Source organism: Chaetodon trifascialis, chromosome 18 (genome assembly GCF_039877785.1).
Source record: "Chaetodon trifascialis isolate fChaTrf1 chromosome 18, fChaTrf1.hap1, whole genome shotgun sequence".
Lineage (NCBI taxonomy): Eukaryota > Metazoa > Chordata > Actinopteri > Chaetodontiformes > Chaetodontidae > Chaetodon > Chaetodon trifascialis.
In genome coordinates this window covers 18744219-18758989 of record NC_092073.1, presented here as the reverse complement: position 1 = coordinate 18758989, position 14771 = coordinate 18744219, and the positions used below count along the sequence as shown (strand labels likewise).

Genomic DNA, 14771 nt, shown 5'->3' with positions numbered 1-14771 from the left:
ATTAGATATTGTGCGTTAGTAGACACAAAACAGACACGCCAACTGCTACAACCACGCTGGGCTGTAACACTAGTGGGGCTCTGTCTAATTAAAAGTGTGGGATGTCAGTTGCACGGCCTCTCCGAGCAGGAAGCACTAACAATCGGCCTCGGCCGGGGCGCAAAGCTACTGCGGCGGCGCTCTCCGCCTCATTAGCTCTGCTCTTTGACAAGCTATTAAAACACATGACCGCAACAGATATAATCCATGCATAGCCTTATCCGTAAATTCCTCCATATATTCCTCCTACTATCCTGCCCTTGCGCAAGCAGATTTGCAGGAGCTTCTGTGCTGTCTTTTTTCTTTTTTGCATGAAATTGCAGAGAGCGCTAAAAAAAGAAATGACAGTCCGTCTGTGTAACTGACTTCGCCGCGAGAGAGCGTCTTTCATGGCAGAGGCTGGCATTACAAGTCAGTTCAAACCTGGTTAAGTAGCTGACAGGAGGTAATATGAGGTAGAGAAAGAGTAGGATGACATAAGAAGAGAGAGAGGCAAGCCGGATGCCAGACACTCACCCCATAATGAGGCTGTTAATGTAGTCGTTCCCGTCCATGTGGCCGAACTGGAAGTCTCTGGGGATGCAAGACAAATCAGTGGCATGAGAAAGTGAAACAGTGCATCAAAAACAACATACAATAGAGGGACACGGGCCTTTTCTCCTCTCTCAGTGCACAAATGTGAAACCACATTGAATGGAATCGCGCATTCTCGCTTCTCGCTTTTTTTGTGTCACGGCAGGAAAATAAAATATCCACAAAGCCCCGTCCTGTGCCGTCTCACGTTTCTCCTCGTCTCTCCCAACACAGAAAGGACTCAGGTGATTTATCTGAACGATAAGGCAGGAGGAGGAATTCAATTTGTATCTCATTGTGCTGCGCTGTGTCTGAGCAGTGTATTGTGGGTAGACTACGGGAGGGAGAAGTCCAGGGAGGCGAGTGACTTCCGCTGAATGACTGATTACGGGAGCCTCTACATATATATTATATTCATACTGAATCATGGCTACATCTGGCACGGTCGTCCCCTGGGTGCAACACAATACTGCCTGCGCTTATGCCAATGACATGATTATGAAGAGACTGCACTATATAATAAATCCAGTGGACGCGATATAAAATCAGTCTGTGTTGGAGATAATCTCACTGACAATAGTGGGTCAGACTGGGAATAAAGCTCATCAAAAATCAGCGTGTGACTTTCGCTCTGAAAGCTGCAGCACTGCGAGGACGTCCAGGACCGATCAGGACACAAGACGCGACGCGGAAATTTACTTCGCCCACTCAATCATTTAATATTTACAGGTCTGTTTCCTGTGTATGTCCATCCTCCCACTCCCTCTGACACTTCTTGGCCAGACCGCCGAGCGGACCGGCCAAGAGGGGCGAGAAATGAACCGAGAAACTTGCACATGCGAGAGGAGGCAAGGAGCAAAGACTTCACGAGGCTTTTTTCTGCTTAAAACATTCAGATTTTCCGTGACAGGTGGAGATTTTTGGCTGTTTACTAAAACGCTCCCTCTGGAAATGTGTCTCACATATTAATTTAGCGAAACTGAAAGCAGATATTTGTTGACGTTATTGGTCATGTCATGTGCTTCTCATTGCGGGGACAGATTTCACCAGAGTTGAAATTCCAGGGAAAGGGGGTGCGGAGGCGGACGGCATTGCAGCCATAGAAGGTGGTTTGTAATAGACACGAATATTCCACAGGAAATTCACCAGCAGGCCTTCGAAGGAATTAATTATTGAACACTGATCGTATAAAAACAGCAAGTTTTTGGAGCTTTGATAAACATTAGAGTGCGGGAAGAAAAATCCCCCACATAAGCGCTCTGGACAGGATTTAAATCACACATGCAACATTAATATTAACCAAACTTAAAGCAACCCTCTGTGATGTTTTATGTGATTTCAGCCTGTTTCAAATCATTCAAACAGCATTTTGTTGAAAAATGAGCCCACTTAAGCCTGCATTGCATTGCTCTGTGGAAACATTTTTAAATATGACCACTGGGGGGCGTCAAAGTTTGCAATTTTCAAATTCACAGTCCCTTTAATTTATTCTTATATTTGTATTAATTGGTTGATTTTGGCCGCTGGATGCAGCAAAACAAGCTGTAAATGCAGTGTTAGCAAACAGCTTCTCTACGTTAGCATTGCGTTACCTCTGTTTAGCATCTAGCTCCTTAGCTGCTAAACGCTCCACTATGTTCGCCAGCTAGTTGCTAAGTGTGTCTGTGGTTCGGTGCCGGTCAGGAAGCGTTCAGGGGGTTTATGAGGGCTTTTTTTTTTTTGCTGAAAACAGCTGCCTGCTGTGTCTGGAAACGTTGAGCAGTGGGACTGAAGTGAAACAGTAAAACTGCGGACCACAAAACCAAAACAACGAGCTAAAGACGCTATAAAGCACAGCAGAGCTGAGGGGGAACTGCAGAATCGAGAGGGAATTCTCTGCGGGTTCACAATTTTTCAGCCGTAAACATAAATATAAATATTCATGGTGCAGCTTAAAGGTGTTCTGAAAGGTTAAAAATGCTTCAACAGGTAAGTACCATCTGAAACCTGGATGGTCCAAGTGCCACTTACAGATGGAAAGTTTGGATTCACAGGAGTGTGAGGAAACGCGTTGTGACGAGGCTGCTTGCCTCGTCTTGTTGCACCAACCTTCTGTGCAGCAGCTGGCACATAAAAGCCAAGATAATAATGACGGGTGCAGAGTTTCAGCCCAATACACTCCCACTAACTGAAAAAATCAGACTTTCCCACAAGTGCAATTAGCACACATGTAAGTAGGTGCCTCCCCCTGCCCCCCCACCTCTCTCTCTCTCACACACACAAACACACACACACACACACACACACACACACACACACACACACACACACACACACACACTAGCTCCCTCTTACATCCAAGATTTACATACACTGTTCTGTGTATGTAAATCTTGGATTTACATGCACATTTATTACAAACAGCGTCGGCTCGCTCAAACATCACTCATCGCATGCGATCTGTCGTGCGCTGCCTCCGCCCACCACCGGGGGCGACACTCGAGCCCGCGACTTGCAATTACAAGCACCGTTTAGGTGTGTCAGAACACTGCAGGCAGCTCTGATCTCAGTGGGGATCTCAAACTCTGAAGTCTTCAAAAAAAAAGGCAGCAGCATGGGTAGCGTGGCAGATAGGAGTCTAATTGATGATAGGGATCTGTGTAATTCAATCAGTCCTAATGGGAGTGCATGGGGAGGGAGAAACACTTTGATCACGGCGGTTTGAGGTGCACCTCTTCATTCAAAAGCAGAGATCTATGCAATGAAGCAATATGGTCAATGATGGAGCGCAGTAAGGAACTTAAGCTCAACATAATGATGGAAATCTGCTCCTTTTGTTTTTTTTTGTTAAATTTATCCTTTTGAGGAAACCCTCTTGTCGCCTGCCGCCCTGCCGCCAGTGATCAGAGATAAAGGTCGACTAGAGGATGGCGACCTTGGAGCTGATTTGAATTCAAGCCACCTCAGCGGAGCGCCTGTTCGCTTTGACCTGGGTCCTCCAGCTGAAGGATGACCTTCCTCCCCTTCTCACTAACCCACCACGCTGCACACACACGAGAGCTTCATGTCAGCGTGTTTAACATCTGGGCGTGTGTGTTGTTGCATCATCTCCTTTTCACACCATTAACCTTTACTGCCCACCATCGTGGTGACCTTTACTGAAGTAAAAGTATTGATACACAACGTAAAAATACTTCACTACAAGTAGAAATCCTGCATTCAAAACCTTCAAGTAATGTACTCATAGTCCTTAAAGTACTTGCTGACCAGTAAAATGCTCCCTGACAGTATTAAACTACTACATCTGATGTTTTTGCATTAACATTACAGCTGCATTAACGTGTATGTTGCGTTTTGCTGCTGCACAGCTTTAAGGTCGGGCTCATTTTAACGACTTTATTCACTGTTGGCTACTTTAATCTACATCGATGCATCATATTCTATAATGTTTGCGGTGCCGCCATCCTATGAGAACCACAGATCTCTAAAAAGTTTCACGAGCTCAGGAAAACAGCCTGTTTTCTGCTTTGTGACGACGCACTTTCCAGCTAATCCGAGAGGCTTTTTAAAGAGTTTATTCAGCTGAAGGAGGAGGAGAATTTTCTCAGCTCATAAAGACTTAATCCTTCAGTTTATGAGAAAAATTAAAAATCATCACATTAGGAGGTTTTTGTGGTTCTCACAGGACGGTGACGCTGCACATTTATGGCGATCTCATAGAGAATGAAGCTTTGCTGTACATGAAACTAGCAGGCGGTGAATGAAATAGTTTAAATGAGCACAACTTTAAATGCAACATGTGCATTAATGCAGCAGTAATATTAATACACAAGCATCAGATATAACAGTAAAACACTGACAGGGAGCGTTTCACTGCAGAATGAGTACTTCAGTGTACATTTTGCTGATATTACTTCTACTAAGGTAAGATTTTGAATGCAATGTCGGAAAAATTGTACTCTGAAAAGTAACCTGACGAATGCAGTGGAGTGAAAAGTTGTAGTGTGTATCATAAACTGGAAATACTACTGCACAGTACTTGAGTAAATGTACTCAGTAATAATCCAGCACTGCTTCCTGCTGACAGCAATCATACAGTTCTAGACGTTGAGTGCATTTCCTTCTTGTATTCTGTGCCTTGTTTAATTGGTTCCTCACCAGTAACAGAGCAGGTCGAACACGGCCAAACGTAACATAAACATCCCATTTCCAGTTGTTATTGCACAATTGGAGCTGGAGAAAACAGAAGCGTGCGCATTAATACAAACCGAGCGGAGCATTTGACTGACAGCTGAAAAGAACACCTATATTTGGAAGCTGACATTTTGCATAATTACCTTTCTACTGAACCTCAACGAAAGCCGACGTGGCCCGACAAAGGCATAAACTTGCATGCGAACAGACAGGCGGCACTCCCTGATGAGAGCACCATCCTAGAATAAATGTATAAATTGGATGTTCATCTTTCACCTCATCTTGTATCCGTGCCTTACCTGTTAAAATGTTCTCTGTATTCCTTCGCCACCCTCTGAATCAAGGTCTTTAATCTAAAAGCAAATGAGAAGAGAGTGAAATAAGTCGAGGTCTAACCTTTTTTTTCCAGCCGATGCCTGAAATTTGAGGGACGATCCAAACAATAACAGCAAGTCTTATCTGTATTTGACTTAACTATTGTAGTAATAGCAGTCGTTTATACAGAGCCGTGCTTTTTCATTTCAGTGCTTTCTGTACCTGCCACTCTCCTCTGTGGGGTCCTTCTCATCGATGACTGCAATCGCCACCAATTTGCCTGAGGTGGCAGACAGGGATTACAAATCACAATCACACACACAAAAAGAGGGTGAGAAGACAATGGCAGGGCAGATAAGAGGCTCTGGAGGAGACGAATCACCTCTCAACGGGGGAAAAGAAAGAAAGAGGCTCCGAGAGCGCTTTATTCATTCATCACTCAAACGCTGAGCTGGCTAAGGCTTTCTACTTGGTTTAACAGGAAACAAGTGGTCACTTTCTGGCAGAGGAGCTATTTCAGTGCCATTCAAAACCCAAACCCACTACATGACAAATAGGTCTACTTAAAAAAACTGTTACACAACTTAAAAGGTCTGTTATTCAGACTTGTATGGTTGGAGGCTTGAAACCCCTCGTTGATCGGACGAGAGTGCCAGGCTGCCCCCTGGTGGTCGCTGATGGCGGTTATGCAGCAGGGCTGGGGTTATGTAAAGGCAGGCTGGCATCATGAAAAGGAATGAGTTACATTACGGCGACATTTTTCATTAGCTTTTGGTGTGACTGTGATGCTCTTTCACTGTGCGTCTGTAAAGTCCTTTGATTTAAGATGTGGAAAACATCCACTGCAGCCTCTCTCAGAGGGGCTGTTTTTGTATTGTGGGTATCAGACATTCGAGCGACTCTCCGGCCCTGAAGAAAAAGCCTTCAGATGTTCCTGCCCACCACAAAGAAAACAAAACTGTTTCGCTGTGAATCTGGCAAACAGATTTTGTTTTCATCGGCTACTAATCCTCGCCTCCGCCCGCGTTCTGTCCCGTAAGTTTTCACCCATAAATACATCTAAATGACATCTCCACACTATTCATTGATTTTGCTTACACCGGGTACAGAGTTTTGTGTCAGCGTGACTTGAAAGGGGCTTTTAGAGCATTAAAATGTGACTCCACCATCCCACAATGAGCCCAAGTGCATGAAACCTGATACTTGATTGAAAAGCCTTTAGAGACAAAGCTGTTTATACCGTTTTCACAAATTCACTTCAATCTAGACTCGACTGAGCTATTGTAAGGGACTGGAGCCACAGACTATGCCGTCTTTAATCAGTCACACAGGGTTTATCCAATTAAGATGCTTTAGAGACGCTTTTGTGTTCAGAACTACCAACGCTAAACAGTGAATGTGGTATAAATGGGTCAAAAACTGACAGAAAGCAGCAACAAATGTACGCAAAATCCCTCCGTCTGGCACCACTGATCCCAGTCAACCGCACATCAAAAGGTAAAATACTGTATCTAATATTAGAAAGTGCAGCTTTATCTGCACAGAGCATCAATTTGCTGCCTTTAACACACAGTTTGTGTCTCACGCACTTTTCTGTGGGGAGACAAACTGTGTATGCATTTCAGCAAGTAGAGCAACACCATCTGAATCCAGAGGGACGCGTTTCTATTGCAGCCTTGATACACAATTAACACTGATTTATTTACAAGAACTATTGACAAGCTGGAAAATCACTGATTTAATTATGAATCATCATGGGGTAGGTTGGATATTTGGGGGTTGGGATGCTAAATATTAGGGGCTTTATGCTGTGTTTCCACTGCACGGTGCGGCTCGACTGTGATGGAATCTAGGAAAACCCTTTGGATGTCGTGCTGGCACTTTTCCAGAAACGTGAAAATATCTTGTCTACATCTTGTCTGTCATTCCTGAAAATATCTCATTATATTTTGCTTGTTTAATATGTTAAAATCATTATTTAAATTAGGCACTCTGTTTGTCGTTATCTCCTACGAATGAACGAATGGCGCATTAAATCCACCAGTAACTTGTTGGTCTACATAGCCTACGAAGACGGTTTATCTATCATGGTTAGGGCGTCCAGATGTCCCGCTTTGTGCGGGACAGTCACACATTCCCATTACCTTTCACTCGTCCCGCAAATTGTGACGTTGTTGCGAATTGTTATTGACAGTGTCGCTATACAATTTGACATCTGGCCACCCTAATCATAGTAAACCACGTAACATGAAGACAAAGTCATGTTAATGCGCATTTTCACGCCAGTCTTGTGTGAGCTACGCATCAAAACATTATTCTGACACCTGAGTCAGATGCTAAGAGATACACAGAGAGAGATGTCGAAGTTTGAGGTAGCTGGTCGTGTTCTGATTTAGAGTCCTTGTCTTTAAACCTGTTTTTCTCAAACTTCTGCTCCAAAAAATCCTACTGATCAGCTGACTTTGAGTGATCATAACACTTGATATGAACCAGATATAAAAGATCCCATCACATTTAGCTAACCTCACTGCTAACCTTTTCCTCTGCTCAGCTCACCATCACACCCATCATCATCATCTCTCTTGCTAAACACGAGCGGCGCCTCTCCGACCGATCGGTGGTCTGCAGCGTGTTCTCGTCACCTGCTCGTATCGGCTCAGCTCAAAGAAAGCAGGTACCAGGTGTTACGCACAGTGGAAAACCAGTCGAGTCGCGCTTTGGAAACACCAAGCGGACTCGGTTCGACTGGGGAGCTGAAAGCTGCAACACTGTTGCATTTATCACTTATTTCGGTTCTGCTTTCACACTGTGATTTCTAAAGCACACCGAACTGTCTGAGCAGCATCACGTGGTTGAGGCGCTCGTCCATTGGACAAAGTAGGAGGGGAAATCCCTCCCTCGCGGCCTGGAAAAGCAACAGTAAACATGGAGCATCATGTGAAGTTGGCTGTTTTGGGCATGGTGTTTCTCTTTATGTTTCAAATGCACATGGCTCGGCAGGCGGTGCAATATGACCGCCTGGTAAGGCAGCGAGGCATGGAGCATTTCGCAGTGTCACGAATAAAAGTGAGGTGGCACCGGAGGAGAAGACTGAGGAGACTGTTGACAGACTATGGGTTGGTGTTGCTACATGGACGGCGGGCAAGGTATGTAACCTCACAGATTACAAACAGGGGTGGACTAGCCGTCTTGTATTGTGCTTGTTCACATTATTTTAGGGAATGCCACAACATTAGTGAACGCAACTGTTCCTATAATGCTATGGTAGCTTGTCAGGGACTGATTCTGTTATTTTTCTAACTTTGACAATCTAACATGTGACAACATATGAGCTCAGAGTTTAAGGACTGTGACTGTTGGTAGTTGTGATTTGATTTTGTTTAAATATGCCAAATTGTGAATTTATGGGTTATTGTTGTTCAGACAATTGAGCTAGCTAGCAACTGCTAATGTCAGCGGTCACGTACATTTGGTCCGGTGAGCTTTCACACTGCATTCGAACTGAACCAGGGTTCACTTGCAAGCGAACCGAGACCCACGTCTTCAGGCGGACCAGAGTTCGCTTGTTTGGTCCGCACCAGAGTTCGGATGAGCTTTCACACCTGCCCAAACGAAGCGGACTATCCGAGGAAACGAACTCTGGTCCGTTTAAAGCGGACCAAATAGCTCTGGTGTGAAAGCGACCTTAGTGTGAAACAGAATTAAGAGCACAGGCTGAGTGAAGCTGTGCACATATAAATTATATATGCTGGTGTTCATTCTTGGCTTCATAAGCGTGAAAACGACTCAAAAATAAAAATATATGCAAACATCTGCTGCACTTCTTTGTCTTATGTGACAGTGAACTGATACCTTTCAGGTTTCAGACTGTCAGAAGCCGCCATCTTGAAAAAACCTTGTTCGTTGCAGCCCTAGTATTACACATGACTATTGTACAAGTTATTTCTAGTTATTTAAAATGAAAAGTCATGATTAGATACATTTTGGAGAGTGATGTCTATAAACACCCGGCAAAACCTGCCTCAAAATTATTAAAATGCAGTTTGGCAGTAAAGAACATATTATGGATGACAGATTTTACGCCACCTGTTTCTCCCAGCTCATACAGTGTAAAGCCATCAATCTGGAGGTATCCTTGGAAGCGCTCCTTGTTCACCCATGATGACAAACTCGCATCCTCATACTCTGCAACACAGAGAGACAAAAGAGGCCCATTGACATTCAGCACACAGCCCGTCTGTATTAAAAGCAAAGCAGAGCAGCGTATTGATGCCTGGATTGTAAGAAGATCACAGTGTTTGCCACCTGCGTGCTCTCCGGGGAATAAAGAGCGGGACACAAGCTGAGCATTCGCAGGCAGAGGTCAGTTTAACAATGATCAGAAATTGTTTTGACAGAGGGCTGCCTGTGGGTTAAGCAGTCAGGGAGGCTATTTTGAGTCTAACCCAGCACGACGGATTGTGACTCAGTGAGCAGATTAGGAATCAATCCAGAGGTAAACAATCAAAGGTATCGGTTTGGTCGTCGGGACACAAATGAAAGGACATTTTGTTCGGGCTGGATTGTCCACAGCGAGCACGCTGTAAAAGATTCATCTGCTATTTATCGAGTAGCCGGTTGTCAAGAATATTAAAAAGCTGTAATTTTCATTAACAATAGATGCAGTTTTTTTCTGGGATACTGCCTCAGCTGACCTCATTTTTAAAACTATCATGCCTTTCTACCCCCCCCCCCCCCAAAAAAAAAACAAAAACACACATTTGGTGTGTAAATTATTCTCCACACATAACGTAAACTCATTTTCAGGACACAGTTTTGGCAGATTTTTACACATTTGGAGCATATGCATAATTCAACAGATGCATTAAGCCAAGGGAAAAAAAATGTTAAAGTGCAACAAATAAATAAAAAAAAACAAAACCGAAGCAAAATAAAGGATTGCTTCCTGAATGTGAACCACATGTTGTTGCTTACCCTCACATCTGGAGGCGACGTGCAAACAGAGTCTGTCCCTGCAGGGTTTAAACAGGGTGTACTGAAGCTGCTTAGACAACGCTGCGTTCCCCGGCTGAGAGAGGTTACAGGATGCACATAATTGATGTCAAATGTAGCTGGGACCTCATTATGACATGTTAATAAGTTATCGTGACCTTTCTGCTAGCATTACAACAATTACAAGAACACTGATGACTTTTACATGGTTCTTAAGCTGCGGGGCCCCAGAGGAGCCGGCAGCAGAACAGCGAACATGACAAGTTAAAACCTGAACACGCTTTTAAGACCCCAAGGTCACAGCTTATACTACTATTAGAATCGAAACGACAATGCAACGAGCTCCACTTTTCAGCGCTGCTGCTGTGCAAAGGCAGAGCGGCGTTGTTGCTGTTCCGGCTGCTGACTCAGTCAATCTGGTAGATATTCCAGAGAGTTCTTTCCACAGATGTTTTGGCTTTACAGACAGCATGCATCTGCCTGACGCTCCTCTCCCAGAAGCCGGAGAGAGCTGAAGGCCCCATACTGGGATCGTACAGGCTGATGAACCTCTGCAGCGGCTGATCCCGCTTCACCTTGAAACAAATTAGAGCTGCTCTATTCCTGGGCCAACCTCACCAATCTCCATACTGCCCTACAGGAGCCTGTCAGCCCAGAGTTCACACAGCGGGAGACGAGAGAGAAAGATGAGGGGCAGGAGGGGGGATACGAGCAGACAGTGGGTGGAGGGAGGGTGATCCAGTGTCAGGGTTTTGAGCTGAGGGAGGAGGCAGCTCTGACACATCTCAGCGACGAAGGTTAATGGCACAGAGGACCTCCAAGGCAATGCAGATGGCGTAGAAAGAAAAGTAGAGCGCGGCGGAGAGGGTGAGGACGCAGGTAACATCATCAAAGATAATTCAAAGCGGGCGTGGCGCAGAGGGCGGCACAGGTCGATGTATTTAACAGCGAGAGGAAGCCCAGTGGTATGACAGGACAACGTGTCACGCCTTCTTACTGTGTCGAAAAAGAAAACCTGAACGAATAACGATGAAAATATTTTGGCTAGTGGCCAAAAAGCAGAAGAAAGCGCCACAGTGAGGGATGGGAGTGTGTGTCGCTTGGTTACAGAATCAGCTGCTTGATATGGAAGAAAGACACATCTCAACAACTACTGCACGTTTTTTTAAGATCTCGTACGAACAGTCATGATCCCCACAGGGTGCATCCTATTGGTGACCCCTGATTTTGTGGTGTTTAGCAAAAGGTTTTATCAAACACTGGATGGATCATGTTCACCATCTTAGTTTAGCCTGTTAGCATGTTAACATTTACTGAACACAGAGTACAGCTGAGGTCGATGGGAGTGTAAAATAGTGGACAAATTCAAATTTTAACCTCATGATGGTGCAATATATCACAGTTACCACAGTTCATCCTCTGGGGACCGAGAATATCTGCACTAAGTTCCATGGAAATCCATTCAACAGTGGTGGACCGCTTGAGTTACTCCATCCAGATGTCTGGCATAACTCTTAAATTAAAAACTCCCAACAACAACAACAACAACGTAGCCAGATAATGACACAGTGCAGATATTACATGTGTGGGAAACACTTCGGACCAGTTATTGCACTTCTCATCGGTATGTCGTCCACACTGACCTCATCGTCTTTGCCAATTCAAATAACTCATAAAATAAAGTGCCATAAAGTGTCACCAGTGTGTTATCACTTTTTTTAAGTGTCATCGCATTCATGGACTGTTAATCAGCCACTCAAGCGCTCCCAGGAAACACAGGCAAACACTGCTGCCTGACAGCTGGCATACCTTTCCATACAAGGCCAAACTATAAACCACCAACTGATCAACAGCTAATGAGTATCAGCACTCAAAAGCATGTTTGAAAGCACATTACAAGCATCTGCAATCAGCATGCGGTGTCATAGGGCTGTGGCCATTGATTAGTCAGCTGAAAAGAAAAAAAATAGTAGCTATTTTCATAATTGATTAATCGTTTCAGTCATTTTTCAAGCAAAAATGTCAACATCCAGCTTCAAAAATGCTGCTTTTCTTACATTTCTTATAGCAGATGAAGAGTCTTTGGCTTCTGGACAAAAGAATCAAAGTGAAGACGTCACTCTGGACTCTGGGAAACTGTTGGGATGACGATTAATTGTGAGAACAATCTGCTGATTAACTGATACTGAAAATACCAGCTAGTTGCAGCCGCACTGTGTCGACTAAAAAACATGGACATGAAACATTTTTCTGTCTTCCTACAGCGCAGACGTCCAGCCCAATAGGTTTCACTGCACACACACAATGATCAAAACCGTTCAGCTCTTGAAGCACAATAACAGCGCAGACCTGCACGGCTGTGTGAAACTGAGGATTTCAGTTATTAAATATGTATGAGCCTCTGTGCTGTACTATATTTTAACAGCGCTCTTCAAAGGGGACGCCGCTATTTGTGATGTGCACTAAACCAATCAAAGCTCAACAACAATACGTCTGATATCATTTTGCACCAAGCAAGAGGCCAATTTGGGATAGTGTGGCTTTGCTCAGTGGCATCTTTTCTTTAACGACAAGTCAGACTTGGACGTGCACAGAATTTCTAATAAGTACTTTCTGAATCTGCATCTTCATAAAATACATATAAAGATAAATACCAGGGGGGCGAGTTGGAGGTTGCTTGTATATTCTGGGAACTGCTGCAGCTAGTAGATAAAAACAAAACAGCTAATAGAAATGTGCGTTATGCATGCACGCACTTGAATAAACGTCACAGTCGGCCATCAAACAGCGTCACCGGTCACCGATGCAAATGTGTCTCAGAAGTCCAGCCAAATAACCTCTGATAAAAAGTTTCGGACAGAACGTCATGCAAAGCCAGTGTCACATAAGGTGCTTCAGCCTTATTTATCCAACATCCAGTCAGTGAGACCAATACAGCACCGCACAGCTGGAGGGAAACCAGATGCTGAGGCCCACAGGTGGTCAACAGGGAGCCGGCACAAGCGGAGAAATGTATTTTTTGCTGTCACTGAAGGTGAGTGCTTAATGAGCTACACTCCAATTATCTTTCATCTATTTTCACCCTCAATACCCAATAATCAGAGCCTTTTTTTCCTCTCTGCATTCTGAGGCCTGAAAGGGAAAGGAGAAATCCGCCATGTGAGGAAGGACACAAAGCCAGTGTCTGGGAACAATTTTGCCATGCTGCTCACCTTCTCAGTCCTTGACAAGCTTAATACACCGTCACCATGGCAATGCGAGACATTCACCGCATCCTCCGTATCAAGGTCCAGGAGGACTCTGCAGAGTGTGGAGTTTTTGTCATCAGCGTCTACTGCGGCGAGCCCCTCCTGCTGCGATTCTGGCGCAGGAAGCCCCCCTTCCGCAACGGGCAGGTGGAGCAGACGGACGCGACCTCGCCGGCCGCGGCGGAGATGCACTTCGTTCTCCGGGCGCTAAGCCGCGTGCCCGACCTGCCCAACAGCCACTACTGGGGCCCGTTCGTGTTGACGTTGTGCCTCGATGCTCTGCCCTTCTGCTTCCGCCTCCCAGCTGAGGCCCACAGCAGCAGCAAAATACAGGACATCATGGAGGAATGTGGTCAGCTCACACTGTTGCGGTGAGAAGCTTGAAATTGCAGGACAAGGGGAAAAAAAGCTCCTCTGGACCTTTTCTGTCAAATATGATTGTTTTTGCAGAGACCTGACAGCCGCTTCAGATTCAATTCTTGGCTTTAAATGGCTGCATGTACGCTACCGGCTCTGCACTTTGGCCCAAACCGTGTTCTCTCACACCCATCCACCCTGGCCCGCTATGCATGTCCGCCCAAAGACAAACCACCACAACATCTCCGGCCTCACCGCACACACAATAGTGGGCAGAGCCCTGGGTGCTTTACGACGGGCCAAGCACACCATAACTCAGTGTGGTGAGGAAGATGAAAGAGCAGCAGCAGGGATGGGAAAACTGGAGGAACACAGCAAGAGAAAACAGGGACTACAGCAAAGGAAGGAGGAAGAGGAGGAGTACACAAACGGCACCCAGCCGGCCCCTTAATTAATCTTTTATGGCTTTTTATGACTAATTGAGCAAAACAGCGCCAAAACAACAGCGGATGAACACGGGCTAAGACAAAACTCACCATCATAGGTAAAGTAGCCTCCGTCTTTGAAGACTACGACGGCAGGAAGCTCGGGAAAAGTTACTGACTGTTGAAAAGACAAAAGAGAATTCATTTAAACCCAATTTCCATAAATCATTATTGCTCCATGAATGTATGTGCACCTGCAGAATGAGGCAGAGGAGCGTTAGCAGCAGCTGCAAACTTCTAGCTTTCTGCACACGGCAAAGACAGCATGGTATCTCTACAGGAGCTACGGCGAGATTATGCTGAAAGAATGTAATTATTTACTTTACTTCAACCTCGAAAACCACAACCCTGATTCCCAAAAAGGTGGGGTGCTGTATAAAATGTAAATAAGCAGAATGCAATCATTTGTAAACAAAGTGTGTTTACCGACAGCAGTTTAAGTGTTCCTGAGTTTATCTAATCATGTGATCACAAAGTGGTGAACCTCGCTCCGTCCTCGCTTGTGAACGACTGAGCCTTTCCAGGATGCTTCTTTCATACCCAATCATGATGCTATCACCTGTTACCAATGAGCCTGTTCACCTGTGGA

The 14771-nt window shown here is 45.0% G+C and overlaps 1 protein-coding gene across 1 annotated transcript in view; it reads right to left on the bottom strand.

The window, feature by feature from the left end:
• Window positions 1-14771, bottom strand: part of LOC139346614 (protein disulfide-isomerase TMX3-like) — a 34710-nt gene that overhangs the window by 11577 nt on the left and 8362 nt on the right. Inside the window, exons 9-13 of the mRNA XM_070985770.1 lie at window positions 14234-14300; window positions 9187-9285; window positions 5323-5380; window positions 5085-5138; window positions 556-612 (exon numbers count right to left, since the gene is read on the bottom strand). Coding sequence (XP_070841871.1) covers window positions 556-612; window positions 5085-5138; window positions 5323-5380; window positions 9187-9285; window positions 14234-14300 — 335 coding nt within the window. The remainder of the gene's footprint in view (window positions 1-555; window positions 613-5084; window positions 5139-5322; window positions 5381-9186; window positions 9286-14233; window positions 14301-14771) is intronic.